At 36.4% G+C, this 25,328-nt stretch overlaps 6 protein-coding genes across 6 annotated transcripts; all 6 read right to left on the reverse strand.

Annotated features, from left to right (window-relative positions):
- Positions 1-1,065: 1,065 nt before the first annotated feature.
- On the reverse strand, positions 1,066-1,907 carry LOC145889838 (eukaryotic translation elongation factor 1 epsilon-1-like). Its single transcript, XM_082980877.1, has 4 exons — positions 1,815-1,907; positions 1,465-1,629; positions 1,238-1,396; positions 1,066-1,171 (listed from the first exon to the last, which is right to left on the reverse strand). The coding sequence occupies exons 1-4, from the start codon at positions 1,887-1,889 to the stop codon at positions 1,100-1,102; spliced, it is 471 nt and encodes a 156-aa protein (XP_082837003.1). The 5' UTR covers positions 1,890-1,907; the 3' UTR covers positions 1,066-1,099.
- A 1,289-nt stretch (positions 1,908-3,196) lies between these two features.
- LOC145890083 (epoxide hydrolase 3-like) lies at positions 3,197-6,003 on the reverse strand. The gene is made up of 7 exons (XM_082981122.1): positions 5,850-6,003; positions 5,666-5,792; positions 5,501-5,595; positions 5,242-5,431; positions 4,783-5,024; positions 4,426-4,547; positions 3,197-3,316 (listed from the first exon to the last, which is right to left on the reverse strand). Exons 1-7 carry the CDS (start codon positions 6,001-6,003, stop codon positions 3,197-3,199), a joined length of 1,050 nt encoding a protein of 349 aa, XP_082837248.1.
- Positions 6,004-7,444: 1,441 nt separating this feature from the next.
- Positions 7,445-10,284, reverse strand: LOC145890085 (epoxide hydrolase 3-like). Its single transcript, XM_082981123.1, has 7 exons — positions 10,131-10,284; positions 9,947-10,073; positions 9,782-9,876; positions 9,523-9,712; positions 9,067-9,308; positions 8,712-8,833; positions 7,445-7,564 (listed from the first exon to the last, which is right to left on the reverse strand). The coding sequence occupies exons 1-7, from the start codon at positions 10,282-10,284 to the stop codon at positions 7,445-7,447; spliced, it is 1,050 nt and encodes a 349-aa protein (XP_082837249.1).
- Positions 10,285-11,136: 852 nt separating this feature from the next.
- On the reverse strand, positions 11,137-15,871 carry LOC145890086 (uncharacterized). The gene is made up of 14 exons (XM_082981124.1): positions 15,700-15,871; positions 15,215-15,341; positions 15,064-15,158; positions 14,812-15,001; positions 14,524-14,753; positions 14,303-14,424; positions 13,981-14,088; positions 13,221-13,392; positions 12,982-13,108; positions 12,598-12,692; positions 12,075-12,264; positions 11,756-11,997; positions 11,579-11,700; positions 11,137-11,512 (listed from the first exon to the last, which is right to left on the reverse strand). The coding sequence occupies exons 1-14, from the start codon at positions 15,851-15,853 to the stop codon at positions 11,396-11,398; spliced, it is 2,091 nt and encodes a 696-aa protein (XP_082837250.1). The 5' UTR covers positions 15,854-15,871; the 3' UTR covers positions 11,137-11,395.
- Positions 15,872-16,413: 542 nt separating this feature from the next.
- LOC145888561 (peptidyl-prolyl cis-trans isomerase FKBP8-like) lies at positions 16,414-20,753 on the reverse strand. The gene is made up of 9 exons (XM_082979335.1): positions 20,402-20,753; positions 19,627-20,122; positions 19,190-19,359; positions 18,826-18,967; positions 18,601-18,756; positions 18,307-18,488; positions 18,165-18,251; positions 17,828-17,968; positions 16,414-17,731 (listed from the first exon to the last, which is right to left on the reverse strand). Exons 1-9 carry the CDS (start codon positions 20,600-20,602, stop codon positions 17,648-17,650), a joined length of 1,659 nt encoding a protein of 552 aa, XP_082835461.1. The 5' UTR covers positions 20,603-20,753; the 3' UTR covers positions 16,414-17,647.
- Positions 20,754-20,846: 93 nt separating this feature from the next.
- Positions 20,847-25,306, reverse strand: LOC145890087 (G-patch domain and KOW motifs-containing protein-like). The gene is made up of 8 exons (XM_082981125.1): positions 25,134-25,306; positions 24,912-25,050; positions 24,456-24,551; positions 22,797-23,605; positions 22,446-22,644; positions 21,841-22,179; positions 21,452-21,745; positions 20,847-21,042 (listed from the first exon to the last, which is right to left on the reverse strand). The coding sequence occupies exons 1-8, from the start codon at positions 25,304-25,306 to the stop codon at positions 20,851-20,853; spliced, it is 2,241 nt and encodes a 746-aa protein (XP_082837251.1). The 3' UTR covers positions 20,847-20,850.
- Between the last annotated feature and the right edge of the window lie 22 nt (positions 25,307-25,328).

A 25,328-nucleotide genomic window follows, 5' to 3' on the forward strand; every position in this document is an offset into this window, starting at 1 on the left:
GACCGCGTCAATGTAATATGTGTCAAACCAGATTTTCTTTTCTGGTCAGCACAAATAATAGACTCGCAGCTAATTTTAGTTGAAGTACGACAGACGGTTTGCTGCAAAGAAAGACATTCGCTCTGTTGGGCTTGCTAATCAGGAAGAAGTGAGACTGTGCCATGCATAATTCAAGAATGCCGGAGGTCTACAAACAGAAACTACACCGTGCCAGTGATGAATTATTTATTTTTCTATTTGGCCGCGTACTCCTGGGTGCTCGCACTCAGAGCAGCGTCATTAAAAATAGAAGAACGCGCGGTATAAACGCCAAATCCCCCGCTTGGAGGATTAAGTAAACCTACCACTGTCATTGTTTTCAGTAGGTCGTTGATTTCTGCCATAGCTGTGTTCACAGGGTCATATCATCTTCCAGCATTGTCTAATTGTGTTTCGGTCGGCTACTGTTGCGTTTCGTATATCCTTGAGACCGAACCCGACCCAGCACTAATACAATGTTTCGGTTTGCACTGAAGGAGTCAATACCACACCATGACAGGTATTTTTGTAACCGAAAGATTTGACTCCATATTGAAGTAAGCAAGATTTAGGGGCAAACATTTTTAAATTAAAATGTTAAACATTGCAGGCAAATTTAAATTATATAACCCAACAACCATATTACTCTTCGGAGAGCATGATATTAAGAAGCTTGGTTGTACCAAATAACCGACATACTTTTTTTGTGTTAATTGTTTCTATTTACTGTCACGAACGCCCTGTTAGATATGATCGTTTATTTTCGACGACCATAAGCCAAAGAACTTTGATAAAATTTAGAAACTAAAGGACTTTAGAGGGACGGCTTGAAACAACGGAACATTTCAATAATTTTAAAGAACACACAAATCTAAACTAAGCAAAGTATTTGGCTGCAGAATTTTGTCAAAATATTACCCTTTATCGCCACCCAGCGGATAACGTCGATGGAAAATATTACAACCACGGTGTCGCTGCACAACAAATGAATTCACGGCAGATTCTACATGCTGTCTTTGTCAAATGCTCTTGTTCATTACACAAAATCGTTTCAATAGCAAAATGTATTTTCCACTATTAGCTAGCTGTAAACATGATTATGCAAAACAACACATTTTGACAGTCCATCAACTAATCCTTCATGCTCTTGGATCTAAAAATAAATTTCCATCAATGGCTAAGATTTATTGGCAAAAACTTTTTGCATGAAGTAACTTACATTTTTAATCCAGCGACAAACATTGCTGTAAACAGTTTGTTTCTCATAGTGTGTCAACCCACAAAGATATGGGTGGAGGGCATAAAATGCCACAATGTCTGCAAGTGTCAGATTGTAACCAACAACGTATACACCATTTTGAATGTGCTGATTCAACTTCTGCAAACAAAATTACCCATATTTGCTATTGATTTTTGAATTAATTAACATGAAATAAACAACCATACTTTTGCGAAGGCCTCAATACCATCACTTTCAGCTTGGATTCTGTTCTCTAGCCATTCCCAAATAGCAGCACGTGCTGAAGGATTGCTGCCAATTAGCTGAGCATTTTTACTGCACAGTTTTGATAAGGATGTTGCAAAGTAAGATGGATCCAATTTTTCATCATTCTTCAAAAAACATTTAAGTTAGAGATGATAAATTCAACAGCAAATAACTTTTTGGTGGCAAGTGTTATTTGTTCAAATATAATGGAGGTTGTCGCTACATTGACAGTTTATTTGTATAATTTGGAAATAGCTTTAGGACATTGTGGATAATAAATTCTAAGAAAAACACAACTATACAAACATACATGGCTTCCAATTTTATGAGAATTTGTTAGAAACTTCACAATGGTTTGCAAGTCCAAATCAAGAGCTTTAGTCATTATTTAGTGGTTATGTCTGCAATATTAAAATATTTATTGTCTGTTTAGTAGCATAATGTAATTTATGTGCTACAAACATACTTAACATAAATTACAAACAGCCTCAAACTGAAGGGATTTCATTGTAAAATAAGGCTATTCATATGTGGAAGGCTTAGGATTGGAGTTAGGATTAAACAAAAATGGAAGAAATAATATTACGCTCAACTAAACACAATTTCAGACAATATTTTATAAAAAATAAACTAAGCTAAAATACTGTTGTAAATTTAATGATTCAAAAGATATAGCTAACCATTGATCAACAATACGCTACATAGTAAAAGTGGAACATTTATAAACTTCAAATATTTGTTAACATAATAGACTACGTCCTGTTACAATAAATAATGATCGTGTTAGCTTTGCATGTATATAATACATTTCTTGTAAAAGTAGGTTTGATTTTTGCCTGAAATGTTTAAAAAATAAATTTTCTTTACATTTGATAGGTTATGTTTTCAAAAATGTACGTGTATTTGTGTTTTGTTTGAAACAAATTGTGTTTAGTCATGCGTGAAATTATTTGTCCCAAGAAAAATAATCATTGAATTAAGCCTGTGCCATGGTGGGGAATAACCAGTGTTGCCAGTTGGGCGCTTTGGGCGTGTTTTGGAAATTTAAAAATTTGATAATTAGCTAAAAATTTGATAATAACAAAACGCTGTCTCAGTCGTATTTAAAATACTGCAAACTGACCACACAACGAAATATGACGTCATAATCATATTCCAAAGACGACTGTGATCAAAATAATGAGTGTTATAGGTGTTGCGTCCTGCTCACTGCTTACGGTTTAAGTGTTCAGTTCTACCATAAAAAGACCATTTGTACACGTAACTGATGTTTAAACTTCATTAACATTGGGCGCATTTGCGCGTGTTGTTTTTGCAGAAATTGTAAAAGTATCCAAAAACGCAATGGTGTGGCGTTCATTTTTTTCCTGTAAATTCAGTCGTTGCGGTAAGATTTTTTTACTTTTATTTTTAAAACCCTTATGTCTTCACAAACATACAAAATCTGACTTGTTCCTTTCGTAATATTTTGGTAACTTTATTCTTGAAAGGAGTAACGCATGTTTGTGAACAAGAATATGTGTTTTTTTTTTTACCAAGCCAAAGGTTTTTGTAATAGGCCTTATGTTTGTGGTATGCTTTTCTGTTTGCGTTCTGTGTTAAGACTTCTGTCATTATTGCAATGCATTTTTTTTAATGAACACCGTTGCACCATTGCCAAGATTCACAACTGCGTTCAGGTGTAATTTTTGTTTATTCTGCTTGGGTCTTTAGAAATTTTCGCATTTCAAGTGCAAGTACATCAGGACTGTCCAAGGCCACCCAATGGCTACACCCTTCTATCTTCTTTACAATGAGATTTTCCACAGCACCCTGAAAATACAAAACAAGGGGTAAAGACTGGTCAGGATGTCAGACAAAAAATACTTCACTTTGTCATATTTGCCACTATGTAATAATCAAGGTTCGGCCGAAAAAAAAAAAACAATGTAAACAAATACGACTGTGAAGTAAAAACAGCATATAGTAGATAAGTTTAACAGTTAGCTACCAAAATGAGAGAAGGTTACTCCCTTGTTAAAGGGATATGTGTTATGTCACGAATCGTCATTTACCATAAACGAGGCGAAACAATGCACTGCAGTTCAATTCACGGTCAAAGGTCAAAACGATTGCTGTTTGTTAAATAGAATTTCCAGAAGTGTTGGTTTATGTGCGCCCACAACGAGGACGTCCTTAACACTCGAGAAATTACGGCGATGCGGCTGTGCTGTGCAATTGCATATTAACTCAACCTTGCCATACAAACGGCCCCAAGGGATGGATTAGTGTCCGTCGGTTCTTCTACACGTTTGAAGCGTGTTCTTTTTCGTGTTTGTCCACTGATTTACCGACCGCAAAAGTTGCGCAACACGTTCTGTATTGGAGTTTTAAAATAGTGGAATAAATCTATCATCTTGTAAAAAGCCAGGCTATTTTCAAAGAAATTATCCAAACAACTTCAGTTAAAGGAGCCTGTATAGGCCTACAATTGATAATGTCGGATTTTTCTAAAATAGATGGTTGCCTTTTCTACAAACAAACGTGCACAACAGACAGAAACGGATATGTTTTGGACATTTTAAAAAGTATTACTTATCCCATATAGGCCTGTAGTGTCAAATAGATTTCGATAAATTAGATCGATTTTCTGAGAAATCCAGTGCTTTGGTAATGCAAAAAGTGACGTAAAATTTCAAAATGAAGTAGAGGACTTCGTACCAAACTTTTGTTGAACACTGTTGCATGCAGCATAACCGGGCAGAATAAAATTATTTGATAAGCTATTTAAACATACGAAGTAAATATGCCCGCACAGCCGGTGCCAAACAAATCGTTACCAACTGCAAACAAGCGTGGACGTCGAACCGCTTTTTCAACTGCAGTGGCCTTGATATCGTGACCTTTTCAGTAATTGCGAGTTACGTAGGTGTAATGCTTACCGAAAGATAAGGCAGGTAGGCTGTTCCAAGAACATGGTCCTCCATTCCCCACACAACCAAAGTCGGTTGTTTGATTATTTCGTTTTTCTTTTTTAACCTCAAACCGTTATACAGCGGGTTTGCTGGAAAATATTTCAGTAAATCGGATTTCACAAATATATTTAATGATATATACATGTGGTTATATGCGACAGCTTGTGTAACTTTCGATTCACGAACGAAGATTTAAACATGTAATTATCGGGAACACAAATATATAAAAATCCAGCAAAATTTTTAAAGATTTTGTGGAACTTCAACTGAAAGTGCTAAAGATAAGAATTAAACTGTTATGTTGCACAAGTGTAAAAGAACCACCTGCTCTGTAGTAGTTGCAGGCGTAGGTAAAATTTTTTCCAACGCTGTACTTAAAAATGCCCATCTCTTCTGGTGTGAGTTGCCGATCGGCGTTGCGAATGCCAACGGGTGCTTGGCTGTAGGTTCTCGGTACCATTATGTAATCCAAGGCGCTCATCATCAGTTCGGGAAGATAGGGACATTGGAAAAGGAAAACGTACCAAAATTTGAGGAATTGAAGTGGGTGAGCTAGAGTATAGTCCCTGAAGAGATTACGATTATTCTACTTTTTGTTATTTTTGCGGTTTCTCTATGGGAAAGTATCCAGTGACAATATCTTCTTGTGCACATATAGATAATACGTGGTTGAAAATCGTTAAAGTGCTGTGCACATTGTTTACGCAAACTACGTAATTAACGCTCACAGCGAGATATTTTTATTTCTCACATATTCTTATAACAAGGATTTTGCTCCTTTACCAGAAAGCGGCCACATGTGGACAGTTCATGATTATCATTCTGTCAACGCATTCCGGGAAGACTTGGGCAAAATACCAGGTGACGGTTCCGCCCCAGTTGTGTGCAACTATTATAGCCTTCTCATAACCGAGGGCGTGGATTAATTCACGCACGTCGTTCGCCAAATAATCTCGATGGTATTGGGATATTTCTAAAAACACAGGACACAATATGTCAGAGCGATGTATGTGCAGAACACAGACATAATACTGTTGCCTACTTTGAGGCTTATCCGAGTCCCCATATCCTCTCATGTCAAACGCAACCACGTGATATTCATCGCTGAAATCATTTAACACATGGTGGTAGGTGTACCTGTAATTTGATAGAAATTTTAATTGTAATATGTTTGGTTCAACGTGGTAGCTGATACACAGAAACTTACCAGCACTCCGGGAATCCATGTATACACAGCATTAATTTGGCTTTTCGGGGACCTGCGTGCACACAGTGGAATTTCATTCCAGATTTGGTTCTGACGAAATCGTGCTCAAACTTTGGATTTTGGGCAGCTGAAGTGAAAGTAGATTTGTTAGATTACGCCTATCCATATTTTACAGTATACATACCTTTAGGAAGTGGATCGTGCTTTTTGCGTTCAAAGAACTTCGAAGGCCCATGGCGAACAATCAAAAATATAATTCTTCCAATGCAAAACAACACCCACGGTATTGTACCCAGAAAACTGAGAAGTCCAAGAAGCTTTTTTACAAACATCGACATATTGACGTGATGTCAATCGGCAAACGTACACCCCAATTTTACCCTTATAACAAAAAAGATCTTCTTTTAGTTTTAAAACACAACCAATTTACGACTAATTAGAAACAACTCCAGAAATATTTTCCCCTGAACTTTGCATGGCGGTATTATCAAGCCTGTCTCAAAAAGTACAAGTTATAGACCAATTGAAACATTTCATTCAGACGGTGCCAATGTACAATAACGTGGCACTACAAACATTTCGCGACGAATGGCGCAGGGTAACTTGGCGATTAGCCTATACCTTTCGTCAATTGACGTGGCCAGAGGTGTTTGTTCATGCGCGCTTACAACGAGAAAGACCTCGAAACGCGTGAAATTAAAGCGATGTGGCTGCTCTCTGAGTGTAGCTATGTACATATTACATCTACCTTGTTACACTAGTATTTTCCCAAAAGGGGAAATTGCGGCCTGGCTACACGTTTCAAACGCGTCATGACAAGTTTTGTCAAAACTTTGCGCCCATTTACCAACCAAAAGGCTTTCAGTACATTCACTTTTATGTTTGTGGATCAAGTTATATTGAACAAACTGCATTTGAAGCAAACAAACAAGTTATACTTGGTGTTTTGAACATTTTTTACACCCTGCCTTTCTGACGCCATCGCTGGTTATCTCGCTTGCGTTACGTCTTTCAACTTGCGCTATTCTTCTAAGTTTCCGTTGTCGCGTATTCGCAGCAGTTAGCTCTTTGTTTCGGCCTCGACTTTGATATCTTCCGATATATTTGCGATCCTTTCCGCAAATAAACAGATCATGGCTTTTGGTCTTATTGGCCGGCACAGATCTCGGTTTAATTCTGACAGGACCTGCAAGCAGCATGTTGTCTAACCGGAACTTTCTCGGCAGCGTTGATGTCTTCGGCAATGTAAGCCTCTCAAAAACAACCAACCTGACCCTTCAATACGCTCAGTCCCTTTCTTTTTCTACGCAGTAGAGAAGCATTAAATTTATAAAAATATGAACATGCTTTGATACAGCTTAATTGAACATTTATGTCGGTAAGAAATGAAGATGATTTGTAAGTACATAACCAAATGCTTGCATGATAATTACATATAGTGCAGATTAAAATCAACCATAATTGCTAAATTGCATTAAAAATTTAATCGTAGCTTTGCAATATAATTAACAATAGTGGTTTATGTTCAAAGCTATAATCTAACGCATGTTCTATAATCTAACGCATGAATAACGCATGTTTGTGAACAAGAATATGTGGTTTTAATTTCTACTAAGCCAAACTTTTGTAATAGGCCATATATTTGTGGCATGCTTTTCTGTTTACGTTCTGTGTTAAGACTTGTGTCATTATTGCAATGCAAATTTTAATCATGTTTTTTAATGAAACACCGTTTTACCATTGCAAAGATTCGCAACTGCGTTCAGTTGTAATTTTTGTTTATTCTGCTTGGGTTTTTAGAAATTTTCGCATTTCAACTGCAAGCACATCAGGCCTGTCCAAGGCCACCCAATGGCTACACCCTTCTATCTTCTTTACAATGAGATTTTCCACAGCACCCTGAAAATACAAAACAAGGGGTAAAGACTGGTCAGGATGTCAGACGAAAAATACTTCACTTTGTCATATTTTCCACTATGTAATAATCAAGGTTCGGCCGAATAAAGACAAACAATGTAAACAAATACGGATCTGAACAAACCCAATTTCGAATCTTTGGTTTTTAAATATACACAGGCATTAAAATTAAAACGATGTAAAGTAAAAACAGCATATAGTAGATATGTTTCACAGTTATCCACCAAAATGAGGGAACGTTACTCTGTTGTTAAACCTACGTCACGAATCGTCATTTACCATAAACGAGGCGAAACAATGCACTGCAGTACAATTCACGGCCAAAGGTCAAAACGATTGCTGTTTGTTAACTAGAATTTCCAGAGGTGTTGTGTTATGTGCGCCCACAACATGGACATCCTTGACACTCGAGAAATTACGGCGATGCGGCTGTGCTGAGCAATTGCATATTAACTCAACCTTGCCATACAAACGGCCCCAAAGGATGGATTAGTGTCGGTCGGTTCTTCTACACGTTTGAAGCGTGTTCTTTTTCGTGTTTGTCCACTGATTTATCGACCGCAAAAGTTGCGCAACACGCTCTGTTTTGGAGTTTTAAAATAGTGGAATAAAAAGCCAGGCTATTTTCAAAGAAATTATCAAAACAAATTCAGTTAAAGGAGCCTGTATAGACCTACAACTGATAATGTCGGATTTTTCTAAAATGGATGATTGCCTTTTCTACAAACAAACGTGCACAACAGACAGAAACGGATATGTTTTGGACATTTTAAAAAGTATTACTTATCCCATATAGGCCTATAGTGTCAAATAGATTTTGATAAATTAGATCGAAATTCTGAGAAATCCAGTGCTTAGGTAATGCAAAAAGTGACGCATTTCAAAATGAAGTAGAGGACTTTGTACCAAACTTTTGCTGAACACTGTTGCATGCAGCATAACCGGGCAGAATAAAATTATTCGATAAGCTATTTAAACATACGAAGTAAACATGCCGACACAGCCGGTGCCAAACAAATCGGTACCAACTGCAAACAATATGGTGGACGTCGAACCGTTTTTTCAACTGCAGTGGCCTTGATATCGTGACCTTTTCAGTAATTGCGAGTTACGTAGGTGTAATGCTCACCGAAAGATAAGGCAGGTAGGCTGTTCCAAGAATATGGTCCTCCATTCCCCACACAACCAAAGTCGGTTGTTTGATTATTTCGTTTTTCTTTTTTAACCTCAAACCGTTATACAGCGGGTTTGCTGGAAAATATTTCAGTAAATCGGATTTCACAAATATAGTTAATGATTTATACATGTGGTTATATGCGACAGCTTGTGTAACTTTCGATTCACGAACGAAGATTTCAACATGTAATTATCGGGAACACAAATATATAAAAATCCAGCAAAATTTTTAAAGATTTTGTGGAACTTAAAATGAAAGTGAAGATAAGATATTAAACTGTTATGTTGCACAAGTATAAAAGAACCACCTGCTCTGTAGTAGTTGCAGGCGTAGGTAAAATTTTTTCCAGCGCTGTACTTAAAAATGCCCATCTCTTCTGGTGTGAGTTGCCGATCGGCGTTGCGAATGCCGTGGGGTGCTTGGCTGTAGGTTCTCGGTACCATTATGTAATCCAAGGCGCTCATCATGAGTTCGGGAAGATAGGGACATTGGAAAAGGAAAACGTACCAAAATTTGAGGAATTGAAGTGGGTGAGCTAGGGTATAGTCCCTGAAGAGATTACAATTATTCTACTTTTTGTTATTTTTGCGGTTCCTCTATAGGAAAGTATCCAGTGACAATATCGTCTTGTGCACATATAGATAATACGTGGTTGAAAATCGTTAAAGTGCGGTGCATATTGTTTACGCAAACTACGTAATTAACGCTCACAGCGAGAATTTTATTTCTCATATATTGTTATAACAAGGATTTTGCTCCTTACCAGAAAGCAGCCACATGTGGACAGTTCATTATTATCATTCTGTCAACGCATTCCGGGAAGACCTGGGCAAAATACCAGGTGACGATTCCGCCCCAGTTGTGTGCAACTATTATAGCCTTCTCATAACCGAGGGCGTGGATTAATTCACGCACGTCGTTCGCCAAATAATCTCGATGGTATTGGGATATTTCTAAAAACACAGGACACAATATGTCAGAGCGATGTATGTGCAGAACACAGACATAATACTGTTGCCTACTTTGAGGCTTATCCGAGTCCCCATATCCTCTCATGTCAAACGCAACCACGTGATATTCATCGCTGAAATCATTTAACACATGGTGGTAGGTGTACCTGTAATTTGAAAGAAATTTTAATCGTAATATGTTTGGTTCGCCGTGGTAGCTGATACACAGAAACTTACCAGCACTCCGGGAATCCATGTACACACAGCATTAATTTGGCTTTTCGGGGACCTGCGTGCACACAGTGGAATTTCATTCCAGATTTGGTTCTGACGAAATCGTGCTCAAACTTTGGATTTTGGGCAGCTGAAGTGAAAGTAGATATGTTAGATTACGTCTATCCATATTTTACAGTATGCATACCTTTAGGAAGTGGATCGTGCTTTTTGCGTTCAAAGAACTTCGAAGGCCCATGGCGAACAATCAAAAATATAATTCTTCCAATGCAAAACAACACCCACGGTATTGTACCCAGAAAACTGAGAAGTCCAAGAAGCTTTTTTACAAACATCGACATATTGACGTGATGTCAATCGGCAAACGTACACCCCAATTTTACTCTTATAACAAAAAAGATCTTTTAATTTTAAAGCAAAACCAATTTACGACTAATTAGAAACAACTCCAGAAATATTTTTCCCTGAACTTTGCATGGCGGTATTATCAAGCCTGTCTCAAAAAGTACAAGTTATAGACAAATTGAAACGTTTCATTCAGACGGTGCCAATGCACAATAACGTGGCACAACAAACATTTCGCGACTAATGGCGCAGGGTATCTTGGCGATTAGCCTACCTTTCGTCAATTGGCGTGGTCAGTGTTTGGTCAGTGTTTGTTCATGCGCGCTAATAACGAGAAAGACCTTGAAACGCGTGAAATTAAAGCGACGTGGCTGCGCTCTGAGTGTAGCTATGTACATATTACATCTACCTTGTTACACAAGTATTCCAAAAAGGGGGAATTGCGGCCTGGCTACACGTTTCAAACGCGTCATGACAAGTTTTGTCAAAACTTTGCGCCCATTTTCCAACCAAAAGGCTTTCAGTACATTCACTTTTATGTTTGTAGATCAAATTATATTGAACAAACTGCATTTGAAGCAAACAAATAATTTATACTTGGTGTTTTGAACATTTTTTGCACCCTGCCTTTCTGACGCCATCGCTAGTTATCTCGCTTGCGTTACGTCTTTCAACATGCGCTACTTATTTTAAGCCTCCTTTGTCGCGTATTCCCAGCAATTATTTCTTTGTTTCGGCCTCGACTTTGATATCTTCCTATATATTTGCATGTTGTCTAACTAGGACTTTCTCGGCAGTGTTGAGGTCTTCGGCAATGGAAGCCTCTCAAAAACAACCAACACTAACCCTTCAATACGCTCAGTCCCTTTATTTTCTACGCAGTAGAGAAGCATTAAAATTATAAAAATATGAACATGGTATGGTACAGCTTAATTAAACAATTATGTCGGTAAGAAATGAAGATGATTTGTAAGTACATAACCAAATACCTGCATAGATAATTACATACATTGCAGATTAAAATCACCCATAACTGCTAAATTGCATTCGAAATTTAATCGTAGCTTGCTACAAAACATAAATAACAACAGTGGTTTATGTTCAAAGTTATAATGTTTTCTCCAAAAACTTGTCCATGGCCTCATGTACCTGTTCTGGTTCATCCAGCGCCACCCAGTGGCTAGCACCCTCGATAAATACCACAGTCAAATCATCAACATATTTCTGTGTAAACAAATTACAAACGGACATTTTACAAACACATTTTATAAATACGGAGTAAATTATCACCCCAAAATATGACACAGAGCGATGATCCATTGCAGTGTCCCCCTTTCCCCAGATAACCAACACTGGAACTCTTATTTTCTCCGACTTGGGCTTTAAATTCATGCCAGTGTATATTGGATTTGCTGTAGATATGATGTTAAAGTACATGGGGAAATGCTAAGAGAAAACGACTGAGACCTGCTCTGTAGTAATTTACACCACAGGAAATGTTCTTTCCAGCATTGTGCTTGTATATACCCAGCTCCTCATTGGACAATTGCTTGTTGCGATTTTTTATTCCAAAAGATTTTCCACATAGCATTGAACCAATGTTTTTGTAGTCATATGCAGAAATTAAAAACTCTGCCAAAAAGGGAAGCTGGTACATAAACATATACCAAATTTTCAATAACTGTGATGGGTGACGCTTTGCGAATTCCCTACAACACAAAAAATCAATAACAAAAGTCATACAAATTTAAGAAAACTATGTTAAAAGTGGCTGCAATGAACTTACATAAATGCCAAATGGTGTGGAGCATTCATAACAATAAGTTTATCAACCACTTCTGGATAGAATTCAGGGACAATCCATCCAACAGCACCACCCCAATCATGTGACACAATTGTTGCCTTTTCGTACCCAAGAGCCTCAATTAGTTCCTTGACATCCGTTGCCAAGTAATCCATGTGATATTTAGCAGCACCTGTTAGAAACACATGTTGTAAGCAGGATTAAGATCAGCGACATACGCAGCAGCTTTTACATCTATTACACCATATATGGGTAACTATTTTGACTTCACACGCTAGAAATGATCAAACATTTGACAGATAGACATGTGAGTAAAAGTGGACAAATAGTGATCACAATTTCGAATGAACTAATTTTTTTAAATGTAACGTTTAAACACTGTAACTAAAATACAAACTAAATTGTACCACCACCTGACAGGCCAGATTCGGTTTATGGACAACAGTTTGCACATGTCTGATCAGCACCAATACATAGCAGATGCATAATTATGTGTTGTACTTACCCTTCGGTTTATCTGATTCTCCATATCCCCTCATATCAAAACTAACAACATGATAGTTTTCACTGAAATGATCCAAGATGTAGTGATAGCTGTACCTAAAAAGTCAAATGTAACAGAAGTTTTGTATGTAACTGTAAGACTTGAAAAATTGTTCAACTTTTTTAAATTAGATTACAATTGAAAATACCAAATTTATAAAAACTAGAAATCAAATTAAACAAAGAATTTGAATTACATTCAATCACAAAATCCCACAATCGTTTTAGACTAAATTATTTTAGAATTACTGGCAATATGCTAAGATAATCAAGTGCAACTATCTAGATGTCAAAGTTCGGTGTATGTATGCATAAAACAAATTTTAAAAATGAAAGTTTTTCACACCAACATTCTGGAAATCCATGTAGGCAAAGCATCAATGGGTTAGTTTTAAGACCGGAATGCACACAGTGAAATCTTAAACCAGACTTGACACGAACAAAATCATGCTCAAACTTTGGGTTTTCAGCAACTAACAATAAAAAAATTACTAATGTAAAAGTTACAGGTATTAAAACAGCAAATCAACAATGAAAGTATTCATCTAGCTTCTTAAATTTCAGCAGGCCATTTTACACATGTACCTTTTGGAAGAGCATCATGTTGATTTTTTGTCAGCAATCCCTTTGGCCCTTTACGAATCACATACCATGCAAAACTAGGAATCACTACCACTGACCAAAATATACCAACAGCAAAATATAGAAGACCTTCCAGCCATCTTGACACAAGGGAAGACATTTTTCTGGGTAACAACTTAAAAAATTAAATTGGTTTAAAACCTGAAATTGATTAGAAAAGATTACACGCACATAAAGCATAATCAACACACACAATCAAGGTTGCCACACCATTCTTATAACTAAAATTTGTCTTTGTTTTGAAAGTCATTTTAATTTTAAAGCTGTTTTAGCCACAGGTGTTCATATTGTCATTGTGCTCTATCTCAAACAACGTGAAATGTAAGCCTTCTCCATTCTTGCCAACATCATTTGTTCCACAATCTCATATTGTAACTAAAAAGTTATCATGTTAAAATTTCTATAAATGATATTTTTTTTTCAGTTGTTCTTATTTTCGTTTCCAAATAGATGGCAACCCTGCATATAATGGTTCATTCAATTCATAGTTTATATACAGTGGATGACGCAACGATTTTTGTCTGCAAATCACAGAAATAATGCAAATGCAACAGGTGGTCTAAGTTGTCATCATCAATTTGATGTGCAGAAGCATTTTTGCACAAAAAAGTGACAGAAACAGAAAAACATGATAAAACAAATTTTTCTTCCAGCAAAGAAGCATGGTACATAAATGCAAGAACTACTGCAGTGTTTAATCTGTTCTTTCTAGAAACTCCTCAATTGCAATGTTGACTTGTTCTGGCTGATCAAGTACCACCATGTGGCTTGCACCATCAATGAATTTGGCAGAGAAGTTTTCACAGTACTTCTGCACAGTAAAATAGGAATTATTGCCACAACAACTTCACTGGTTTAGCCTGCAATGTTCAAATTGGTTGCTATGTCATTGCATAAATTTTTTTTTTATTGAATTAACTGTTTAACTCATGGTATCATTTTATCAACCACAGACAAGGGTTATATATTTGCTACTTGGTCCATATATTATATTTTACACCACTAACCAACACAAAATCAGGTACCTTATGGAAAGGAACCATTTTGACATCAAGAACTGGATCCTTGACACCCCAAACTACAAGGACAGGCTGTTTGATCATTTTTGCTTTGCGTCTCAATCCTAGGCCAGTGTACCATGGGTTCACTGCAAAAAAAGAATGATAAAAATCTAGCTTGTATTTTTTACATATTGCAGAAAGTACAATATTTTCATAGCTGATAAAAAATTTAATTTATTACTTACAGGCTCTGTAGTAGTTCACAGCATACTTCAAGTTTCTTTCCACTGAATATTTGTAAACATTAATCTCCTCAATTGTAAGTTTCTTTGCCTCATTTTGTATCCCAGTATCGTGTGAGTTAAACCCATCCAAACCTCTGAGGAAGATCAAAAGCTCCGGTATCCATGGAAGTTGGAAGAAAAAAAAATATGAAACCTTCAAAATTTGCAACTTGTTTTCTTTCACAAAATCCCTGTAAATTTATAATACAACACATCAAGCTGGTTTGATGAAAATGTGGCATTTCCTACTGGAAAGCTAGGTCATGAGGACCATTTAGGACAATCAACTTCTCAAGATATTCTGGAAAAAAGTGGGAAAATTTCCAAGCAATAACACCACCCCAGTCATTGGCAACAATTGTTGCCCTTTGGTGGCCAAGGGCATGGATCAGTTCTTGGACATCATTTATCAAGTAGTCTGTGTGGTATTGACCTATGCCTGAATTTTCAAATAGTTTAGCAATGCCTATTTACTGCATACATTTGTATAAAGTTAGTTACCTTGGGGTTTGTCTGAGTCCCCATAACCACGCAAGTCAAATGATACCACATGATATCTGTCACTAAAGTGTTCCAAGATGTAGTGGTAACTGTACCTGAAATCAGGTGTAAATCGAATGTTCAACTTTTTGTTGTATTTTTTTGTTCCTACCAACATTCAGGAAATCCATGAATGCACAACATCAATGGCTTGTCTTTAGAACCAGCATGTACACAATGCAATGATATTCCAGACTTGGTTTTTACTCTTTCATGTATAAAACGTGGATTGCGAGCAACTGAATGTACAAACTTTCTTATTAGTTTACAACTAATTAAATTTCAACAGCACACAATAAATGATACAGTATGATCTTCATTGCAGCTGTGAAAAAAGTATTATGTTGTATTACTATGCTTAACTGTTCACCATATCTACATCTCATGCTTAGTGCTCAAGATGTTAAAATAATTACATGTTAAAACACAAGCCAAATTTATACTGACTACTACAATTTCTGCATAAATTGCTAAAAAATGGACTGGCGAGTGGTGAGCATGGAATCAACACCACTATTTGGAGCAAGGGAAAAAAATCATGTTGCCCTCTTGGACACACAAGCAATAATTTGGACACACAAGAAATAACTCGATTACCTTCAGGGACTTCAGTCAGTGGTTGTTTGAAGAGAGATCTTGGTCCTGCTTTAATAAGGTAAACCACGACCATAAAGATGAGGAGTGGAGCGAAACAGAGACCAACAAGGAACCAAACAGCACCAAATATAATTTTTATGAAATTCAATGCCATACCTTGTCCTACACTGTTTAAACTGTAGAAATAGTTTGATTTTTGAAGAGTTTTGGGTGTTTTATACTGGATAAACATTTCATACCATGAGTATAAATAGACTGGCCCATATTGTTATTAACACTGTCATGTTAAAGACGTTTCGACAAAAACTTTTGTCATCATCAGTTTGATGACAAAAGTTTTTGTCGAAACGTCTTTAACATGACAGTGTTAATAACAATATGGGCCAGTCTATTTATACTCAGCATTATGAGAAAACCCGTGAGTTGTGTTCCTAAATTTCATACCATATTTTTGTAAATTTTAACTTTCACCCCATAAACAAAATTATAGCATTGGCCAGGTTCTGGGTTTGATAATTAAATAATGTCTCAATACAAAATGACAAATTTAGTTGCTTCATTCAGATGCTAAGTTGATGTTTCATATATGGCAGTTGGCAATACATGTCCTAAAATCCTAATCATCTAAACAAAAAAACAACGTTAAACATAAAAAGCAAAACAATTACTGAAAAAGTTACATTATTTTAAACACAGTATTATAGCATCAAACACATATACAATGCAACTGTTCTAGTCGTGGAGAACTTGAAAAAAAGGATTGCCAACAGTTTTAACAAATTACACTTTTGTAGGAATACAATTTTGCATTGGACAACTTGACTGACAAACAGATTTGTAAGTAGCAAAATTATTGATTGCTTTTAAATTGTGGTTCCATTTCAGCCACATTTACAACACAGACATCATTTTTTATGTTTAGTGAAAATCTTTATTATAATAAATACACAAACAAAGCATGAATGAAGAGACGATTTGCCTTACAGATGTATGTAGCGTTAATGTTTCTTTCATAACAAATGCACAACAACACAAGTAAAAACAATTATGCTAGGAATTAAATAGGCAAATAACAACTGCAAACCATTTGTTTCACACACATTAGCAAAACGTTATATTTCTTGCAACACACATTACACTCAAGATAAACAAAAGGAGCAAAAAAAACTGCCAGCATCCAGAAAAATGTTGTTCTGTACAATGGGTAAATTAATTCTACTATAAGATATTTTAATATAATTTTACAGACATTGTTTAGCAAGAAACATTGAGGAAAGTTGCATGAAGTCAAATCAAACAAAATTACCTAATTATCTGTTTGATAAAATCACATCTTGTTGATTGGAAGCCCGCTATCATTATCAACTTCAAGAAACAGACTTCTCGCTATGCATTTTACCCCTTTAATGCAGCTGTGTGACTTTGCCACAAAAAATTAAAACAAGTGTGCCAAAGCACTCGAGTTGAAACGACAAATGTTGACGTAACTTTCTTCACTAGGGAGAATGTAACAGGAGCAATCGTTACGCGGCAACATACGATAATATCCATAAGTATTTAATCTTGACAATGTTTTGACTTTCCTGAATCAAAAAACGATTTCTTTCTTTATTTCAAGTCTTCCGTTTAGTTGTTGTTGCACTGGCCGTGTACAAATTTGGGTGTTTCCATTGTCTTTCGTCAAGTTTATTCCGTTTTCCAGTAGGCGCGGTCTAGTGCAGCCAACAGTGCATGCACAGTTAGCGTACTAGCCCTATGGTTTTCCATTTTTTCAATCAGGATATGACGTTAAACCCAAAATATGCTACAAAGTTGAGTAGTTCAGACCAACGACATAAGAATGTACATCATAATTGCACGTATTTTGCATGGACGGTTCCTGAAATTTTCGCGAGTGAGTGACAACATTCCAGCGAAATCCAATGCAAAAAGTGCAAGACAGGAAATTTTATTTATGCATGAAGTATGCTCCAAGTAGAATTGCACCAAAAACAATAAGAGTGCTGCCAGCTAAAATATTGAAGTTTGGTCCCTGAAAACAAACAAAGTGATGGTAGTAGGTGTTCTTACATTTATTTATCAGTTAACATAAAAAAAACACCCAGGAAGTCCAACAATTTTGACTCACCCAGGACGAATTTGAAGACTTTGCTTTTTTGAGATCTTTTTCATTCACTTGACCATCTTTACCCCAAAACATACGCTTGTACATTTTCTGTTGCGTTTCTTTTTGGGTTTGCATTTTCTTGGTTACCCGTGCAATTTCAGCCTACAAATACAAGTAAAAATTTAAATATGTAAAGTTATGGTAACGATGTGTGCGTTGTGCAAGCAGTACAGAATGTTGCAACAATTTTTTCACAATCTAAAAAGCTAATAACATGCTTGATTATTTTTTTTTAGAAATAAGTTTTGTTCAACAATATTAAAACATAAACAGCGCAAAACTGTTGCCTGAGACTAACCTGTATAGCCTTTTCATTAGGACTAAGTTGGCCAGCTTTCTTCAAGGTCTCGACCGCCTTCTTCAATTCACCACTTTTGGCCAAAATCTAAATAACCCTTTGTTGGCCCAAGGTACGTTATGTTTGCACAAAGATAATACACCTTTCCTTTCCGGAGCAAGGTCTTTCCATTGTTGGGATCTAACTTTTCAGCTTTTTGACAAGCTTGCAACGCTTCTTTCCATTCCTCCAACATCATATGACAGGCAGAAAGGTTGCTCTGACATTTAATCATGTAGGAGTTTACCTCTAATTTGATTTCATCGTTGTGGTCTTGGTTTGTAACTAAACAGGAGGACAAATGAATGGTGTAACAACTCTCTTTTCTTGTTTTACATAAAACCTACACAGAATTTCATTTTTGAATAAAAGTTTCAAATGAATGCACCATGCTTACCTTGTTCCAAAACTCTTGTGCATTTCTTGTAAGTATGCAGAGCTTCAGTAAAACTTTTCTCACCATACAAGTCGTTGCCTTTGGTTCTTTTGTTGTCAACCCACGTGAGTCGTTTTGACACTGGTGTGGAAAGGTCGTAGGGTCCACTCTGTATGTCTGTCATAAATACAATCATTATTTTGCTTACCAAACACTTAGGTTTTGTTATTTGTTTAGGTAACGAACCGAGTAACTTTACTCTGAAGGTTAGGTCGGTGCCCGGTGGAATGTGTGGCAGTTTGCCCTTCTTCCCATAACAATACTTAGCATCTGAAACAACTGTGCAAACTTCTTCCTTTTCCATGAGATTAACTACAAGGTCAAGTGCCTGAAACGCAACAGAACACAATTTGTATTTGAGCAATTTTGTTATCAGACTTCAAGCTCTTGAAGAAGAAATGAATATGAACAAACTATACAAGCACGTAAAATATCAATCTGCAAAGAACATGAACAAACCATAAGAGATAGGTTTATGTCAAAACATATAAACATAGAATTACTGCCATTTAGGAACAATGCAGCAGTGTAAGTTAGAAATATCACATACATCAATAACATCCTGCTCGGCTAAGACAAAGGTAAGTTGGTGATCCTCCTCAGCAACGGTTCCATCATTCAATCGGGTTTCAACAGAAATTGTAACTTCTTTACTCCTCAAAGGTCGCGAATCAGAACCAAGACCAGGTGAAATTGTCTTTTTCTTCAGAAGTCCATTCCCTGTACAAAGTTCAAGCCACAACTTAAATTTGCAAGTCATTGTAGGGCAAAGATTAACAATTGAAAGCATAAAAGTTTGTCAGCTTTAAACATTGACCTAAGGCAGTGGAGGCATTCAAATATTTAGGGGTCAATCAGAATGTATGAAACCTATATGAACAGTGCTTTCTCGTTTATCATAAACTCAAGGAAGTGGTTAGCACGAACCTCCTAAATTCCATCATCGAACTAAGGTATTAGTAAACACAGGTATTAAAAATATGTTACCTAGTACATCCAACCATTCATGCTTCACTGGTAAATCACCTTCACCGGTATCATGACAAGGTTTAAGCACTTCTGCATTGTTTTTCTCAAAACTATTTAAACTGGATTTTGCATCACCAGTTGCTGATACCGGAGGGACTACATCACCATCAGATGCATTTTCAATGCTGTTTTCTGATGTTTTTCTGGTCAAACAATCGCTGTTTTGGGCTGTGCCTTCAGCTGATTGGCCAATTTCAACAGTTTCTGATAGTATTGTAAATTCATTTGAGATTGTTTTTTCTGTAACCTCTTTCTGTTGTACAGAAGTTTCATTGGTTTGCATATCTTCAGGTACGACTGTTACTATATCATCTGCAGTCAACGAATTTTCCACACTAGAATTGTTTTGTTGGGAAGGGAATTCTTCCTCGTCTTCATCACTAGAATGACATTTATCGACTTGGTACTGGGAAAAGTCAGGTGTCATACGAACATCAGCATCTGACACTTGTTCCTGTTGGGTGGAAAATATTTAACTATGGTAAGCCCTGATGAAGGTCAATTGCATGATCGACGGTAATGTCGATAAAATAAATACTTTCCCTTACCAGAAGAGCATTAAAATTAAATATTATGCCTGGTAGGGTCAGCAGCAAATTATAGGTAAACCCATTGGGTTAAAAAAAACAAGGATTCAGACAACTTTCCACATCACAAAGCCACACCCATTGGTGAAAATAATTGGTAAACTGGCTTCTATTGGCAGGTGAAACCACATAAACAATTCATTTACCTGGTGGTCATTGTTGTCCAGCAAACTGACTGAAGCAGAATCAATGATCTCTGTTACAAAGTCATGAGCAACTTGTTCGATTCTGTCATCATCTACATTAGTTACTGCAGCAGAGTAGCCTTCCTGGTATAAATGGTCGTCAGCTTGTTCAATACCATTGCTGCCTGATCCATTGGACAAGTCGGCATGGCTGTTATCCATATTCAATTCTAGTTTTTCAAATATATATTCCTAGTGTTTCTTATGCTTAACTGTACATTGTTACTTTAACAATACTACACTTCCTTCAAAAAGAAGAAGCAGTTGAAAAGAAAATTAAATTGCAGAAGTTTTTCAAAACAGTTTGAAAGCTTGCGAGCTAAAATACTTCTTAACATAAAAGTATTTTAAACAAATACAATTTGTCGATGAAAAGGCAAATTTCATTTAAACAAATGGAATGGAAATTTTCATTTAACACTAGTAGTTCTCCTTTGATATGGCATAACACGACTCTCTTTAGACTTCCGCTTTTTTTCTTTTCTAGCCTCAACCTTGGCCAAAGTTCCTTGTTCTTTTCTTTGACTTAATTTCATTTCATTGAACATTTTTTTCTTGTCCGATTTCTTCAGGAAAAAGGGCTTTTTGATTCCTTGTGCAACCTGAATCGAAAAAAAGATTGTTATATCCATAAAAACAAAATATTCATCTATTTGTTTCAAATAAACAAACAACACATTTTTCAACCATAAATACAATTGAATTGAAATCCTAATTTGCATAATTGCGCCTATGCATAGTTTTTAATAAAAGTCTTTGGCAAGAGTTTCAAAGATATCATTGGGGTAAACCTAAATACAACGCTTATTTTGTTATGTTTATGTACATAGAAGGGTTAAAACAACCTGGGCTATTTGTTAAAATTGTTTTTTTTCAATACCAAAGTTTAGTTTAAAGGGTGTAAATGGCCATACGGTAACGGTCTGTGCATAAGTGTGTAGCAATTGATGGCTTTGTGTTTTTAAAATATGATACCCAGTTAGAAACTAACAAGTGGCAACATGCACAAACCTTTTCTTTTTCTTCTTTTTTCCATTCCCGAAGTTTTTCTCTTTTAGCTATCCTATCTTTCTTGGCAGAATCTTGTTGTTCCATCCGAGTTAACAAATACTTTAATGTTTGTTTATCAGATCCTTTCGCTTTTCTTTTAACTAGTTGCTTTTTTAAAGACTTCATTTCACGCTCACGGATTTGTTGAAGAAAGTTGTAACGATTGTCAAAAAGTTCCTCGTCATACTCAGATCCACACAAATTGTCAAATCTTGGGTCTCGAATTGTCCTTTGATCTTTCGGTGTTTGTATTATCTGTTTGAAAATATGAATGGGGAATTAAAATGTTGTGGAAATAAAATAAGCAAGACTTTTAAAAAAATCTGTAAAATTGAAAAGATTTTGCTTACCTCTCTAAATTTAGGCACCCGAGCTTTAGACGATAGCTCTTGGGGTCTATTTTTGTTTTCACGCTTCAAAAGTTTAGGCTTTGAATTTTTAGTGAAGCCTTTTCCATTTTTCAATACTTGCTCATTGAACTGTTTTGTGCCAACGCGGTCTCGCATTTTTATTAGGTCCTCCAAACTCATATTCTTAGTCCTTGTTCCCATAACTCTCTCAGACAGCAAAGGTCGATGGGCAGTGGGGTTGGTGTCACATTGTTCAGTGTCTTCCAATTCTGATTCTTCAGAAGAATCATTATCAGATGATTCTGACACATCCCTTTCTGTTTCAGAATCAGTCTTCATTTAACTATGTTTTTAACAACACTCAAACAATTTATCAACTAACAACTATCCTAAAAACGAAAGTATACAATGAAAGGCATCCAAATTCAAAGGTATTAATTCTATACAAAATTGAACAGCCATGAAAAACATTTGATTTACACTAAAGTCATAAAAAATGTGTGAACAAATAGAAAGCTGCAACTTTTATCACACAAATTTTATTCTAAAGAAGGCCATGTTACACAATTTATGGGTAATGTCCAGTGTTAACTGATTTCACTTTAAAATGTGGCCTCTGCTTCTATATCCCCTGCAAATTCACACATTTCATCAAAAGCAACATGAAGTGCAACATCACGATCATCGAGGAGCTGCAGATATGCCTTGCATGAAGCTTTATCCTTCTCCAGAATCTTTGCTAGTTTGCCATCATGTTTTAAACGTCCTCGGGTAATTATGACGACATAAGCATCTGATGTTGATCTGAGTAAAAAATGCTATGTGTCAAGTTGTCGATTAATCAAATACAAAAAAAAAAACAGAAGTAGATTTCTTAATATAACCCAACACAACTAAACTTTTGGTCTAAAGTTTCGCTAAATGATCAAAAAATATTAAGTTGAAGCAGAAAATACCTTGGCACAACCGTTTCCAGCATATCTTCTGTAATGTCCTCTAGCAACAAACCATCATTTGTGCGGCAAGTACATTTACCATAGGCATCAAGGACATCTTCCACCACCAGTTTTTCCCTGTAGTATCGACCCTTCTTAAATTTTTCTTCAACCATTCTGACCCTCAAATGGGGCCTTAGCCAAGTCCTTGGTCGAGATTTTTTAGATTTTTGCTTTCTTTCTGATGAGTGCGAGCGTTTTTTGCCCTTTTCATGCTTTTTTCTGTGTTCATCTTCCTGGTATTCATGTTTCCTTTGTTTGTCCACCATCTCAGTATCTCTGTTACGTTTACCAGGGTTTTCTGTACGATGATGTTTTTGTTCATCGTCCTCAATATAAGCAGTGCTAAACCGGCTGAGGTCCTTTCCATAGCTCTTGTATTCCTTGCTAGTTACAGGTTTTAGTGCAAAGAGTCCGATAGATGCTGATTTTCCATCCAAGGCAAATTTCACGAGGCACTGTGCATTATCAGCGTCCATACCCTCTATGATACCATACTTGCGCTTATGGGAGCCAGATTGGACTAACACATGAGCACCTTTCTTCACTTCAAGTTTCTCCTCAGTTGAGTTTTTTTGGTTGGCACCACCCTGTGACTTTATGGCACTTGCTCCGAGCCCAAGTCCTTTTGGCCGCACATTTGCCTCCAAAACCTTAGTGTTTTGCTTAAAAGTTCTTCCAATGCCAATGTTTGGGTCCCAGCCCATTCCTCGAATCATGGCCATTCCATAAGCCTCTATTGGAACCTCGCTGTAGTCCGCCAGTGATGCCTACAAAAGAATTGAAGAATATACGCATCACAAATAAAAGTTTACAATTTTCCATGACCCGCGGGCAAGACTTACTCCATGCACACTAACACATTGAACTAAATGGTGAGCATAGCACATGTCAGAGCAAAGTAACAATGGGTGATTAACCCAGCAAGGAAATGATGTTTGTTGATAATGTATAGTTAAAAAATGTAACTAATGGACATATTTAAAAAACGTTGCATATTTTCACAGGAAGTCTCGAGTTATATTGTTTTGATTTGTGTTAGGTAAAACCTTATGCATGGCTGCTGTGCTGACAGATAAAAGCAACGATCTATTACAAAATGTTGGCAGATATTTTTGTCCGACTATTATCCCATGAATTGGTGTGAAAACATATGTTTTTTAAACATTGTACTAACTGGCCAAATCAGTGATTATTTTGGGTAAACCAAAAACAGGTTTACAACCCTTTTGTTCAATGGGATGTGAAAATGCAGTGCAGACTGACGAAATACAAATATCTCCATGGGTTTACTTATGCTTGTCCCTGCCAATTTTTTCTGTGCATGCATTTCTAGCATTGTTGTTTTTTTTCAACTATTTTCTAGGTATTCTTTGCACAAGATAAAGTTTTAGGGACCACAGTTCAGTTTCTATGGTGGCTTCCAGGAATAACCCCCTTATTTACAGTTCAACAACCATCCCAACGGATTTTTTACTTTTAAATATACTAAAAAATATGACAATACAGAACATAAATAATGTATTTAGGCTTGTCTGGTGAGGTTCCGGATTCTGGACCATACCTGATGTGGGTAATAATATATATCAATAATAAGAGTTTATAGAAAAACAAACCAACCTCTTCTGCACGCAGCGACACATTCAGACGATCATCTGTTTCAAATCCATCTGGGACTTTGTTTTTCATTAACAATGGAACAGCCATGCTATCAAACTATAAAAGAAACTCCTTTATAAAATAGTTGGCCTCACCGACAGGTTGGCAATAAAATATCAAATAGTTTTTTTATGCTTATAAATCCATGTGTGTACAGTAGGGGTTTTTAACCTATGTCCCACAGGCCTCATCCGCCCGCAGCCTCCTTACAAATTGTGGAGTTCAACTTTATTGTCCGCCGTGTGCGTGTGGAATTATGTTATATTGACCACAGTTAAAAGAACAAAAATGTATATATGATAAAGCATTACAGTCTGCTTAGACTCTGTTTTGGTTCATGGTTACAAAAAAGTTGCCGGCCCCTGTTGTACATCTAAAAAACTTACTAGCTGTAACAATGTTTCACTACATGTTTACCTGCTCATTTTCATTATTTGTAGAAACTTGATCAAGAAAGGTCTTGGAGTCCTGCATCAATTCCTTTGCAGCTTCAGAATTGAGGTCATTAGTTCCATTAGAAATAGATTCTGTTTGGCCATTGGTTTCATTTCTCCATCTTCAATCAAATAATTAAAAAAATATGTATAATATACGAGGTATAAAAATATATACAGAAAGATTGTACAATTAGGTTTGCACCTGTTTCTTTGAATCAGGGGTATGATCAATTCTTTCTTTTCTAATTTCTCTTCATCTACAAAATCTGTGTCTTCATCTTGGTGATCAACATCCTTTACTAACTTGGATTCATCAACTCTGGACTGAATTTTCTTTTTGAAACCGAATGAAACTTGTGATTTTCCCTGATCCATGCTCGCAAAGTTGGTCACTCAC

Source organism: Ascidia mentula, chromosome 2 (assembly GCF_947561715.1).
Source record: "Ascidia mentula chromosome 2, kaAscMent1.1, whole genome shotgun sequence".
Taxonomy (NCBI): domain Eukaryota; kingdom Metazoa; phylum Chordata; class Ascidiacea; order Phlebobranchia; family Ascidiidae; genus Ascidia; species Ascidia mentula.

Bases quoted from the DNA above. Each gene is read 5' to 3' on its own strand.
- LOC145889838 (XM_082980877.1), bottom strand. From the start codon at position 1,889: ATGACTAAAGCTCTTGATTTGGACTTGCAAACCATTGTGAAGTTTCTA. The intron at 1,397-1,464 runs GTATGGTTGTTT...TTTTGTTTGCAG, and splicing joins GTATTGAGGCCTTCGCAAAA to AAGTTGAATCAGCACATTCA. The intron at 1,172-1,237 runs GTAAGTTACTTC...ATTTATTTTTAG, and splicing joins TTTGTCGCTGGATTAAAAAT to ATCCAAGAGCATGAAGGATT.
- LOC145890083 (XM_082981122.1), bottom strand. From the start codon at position 6,003: ATGTCGATGTTTGTAAAAAAGCTTCTTGGACTTCTCAGTTTTCTGGGT. The intron at 4,548-4,782 runs GTGGTTCTTTTA...AATATTTTCCAG, and splicing joins CTGCAACTACTACAGAGCAG to CAAACCCGCTGTATAACGGT. The intron at 3,317-4,425 runs GTAAGCATTACA...TTGTATTTTCAG, and splicing joins CCTACCTGCCTTATCTTTCG to GGTGCTGTGGAAAATCTCAT.
- LOC145890085 (XM_082981123.1), bottom strand. From the start codon at position 10,284: ATGTCGATGTTTGTAAAAAAGCTTCTTGGACTTCTCAGTTTTCTGGGT. The intron at 9,877-9,946 runs GTAAGTTTCTGT...TTCAAATTACAG, and splicing joins CATGGATTCCCGGAGTGCTG to GTACACCTACCACCATGTGT. The intron at 9,713-9,781 runs GTAGGCAACAGT...CTGTGTTTTTAG, and splicing joins GGACTCGGATAAGCCTCAAA to AAATATCCCAATACCATCGA.
- LOC145890086 (XM_082981124.1), bottom strand. From the start codon at position 15,853: ATGGCATTGAATTTCATAAAAATTATATTTGGTGCTGTTTGGTTCCTT. The intron at 15,342-15,699 runs GTAATCGAGTTA...TTGTACATTCAG, and splicing joins ACTGACTGAAGTCCCTGAAG to TTGCTCGCAATCCACGTTTT. The intron at 13,393-13,980 runs ACAGATTAAACA...TAATTTTTTAAG, and splicing joins TTGAGGAGTTTCTAGAAAGA to TTGTTACCCAGAAAAATGTC.
- LOC145888561 (XM_082979335.1), bottom strand. From the start codon at position 20,602: ATGGATAACAGCCATGCCGACTTGTCCAATGGATCAGGCAGCAATGGT. The intron at 19,360-19,626 runs GTAACATATTTT...AACTTTGTACAG, and splicing joins TGAATGGTTGGATGTACTAG to GGAATGGACTTCTGAAGAAA. The intron at 18,757-18,825 runs GTTCGTTACCTA...TATTTATGACAG, and splicing joins CTTCAGAGTAAAGTTACTCG to ACATACAGAGTGGACCCTAC.
- LOC145890087 (XM_082981125.1), bottom strand. From the start codon at position 25,306: ATGGATCAGGGAAAATCACAAGTTTCATTCGGTTTCAAAAAGAAAATT. The intron at 23,606-24,455 runs GTTGGTTTGTTT...ATTCTTTTGTAG, and splicing joins TGTCGCTGCGTGCAGAAGAG to GCATCACTGGCGGACTACAG. The intron at 22,180-22,445 runs TAAAGTGAAATC...AAACATAGTTAA, and splicing joins TAGAAGCAGAGGCCACATTT to ATGAAGACTGATTCTGAAAC.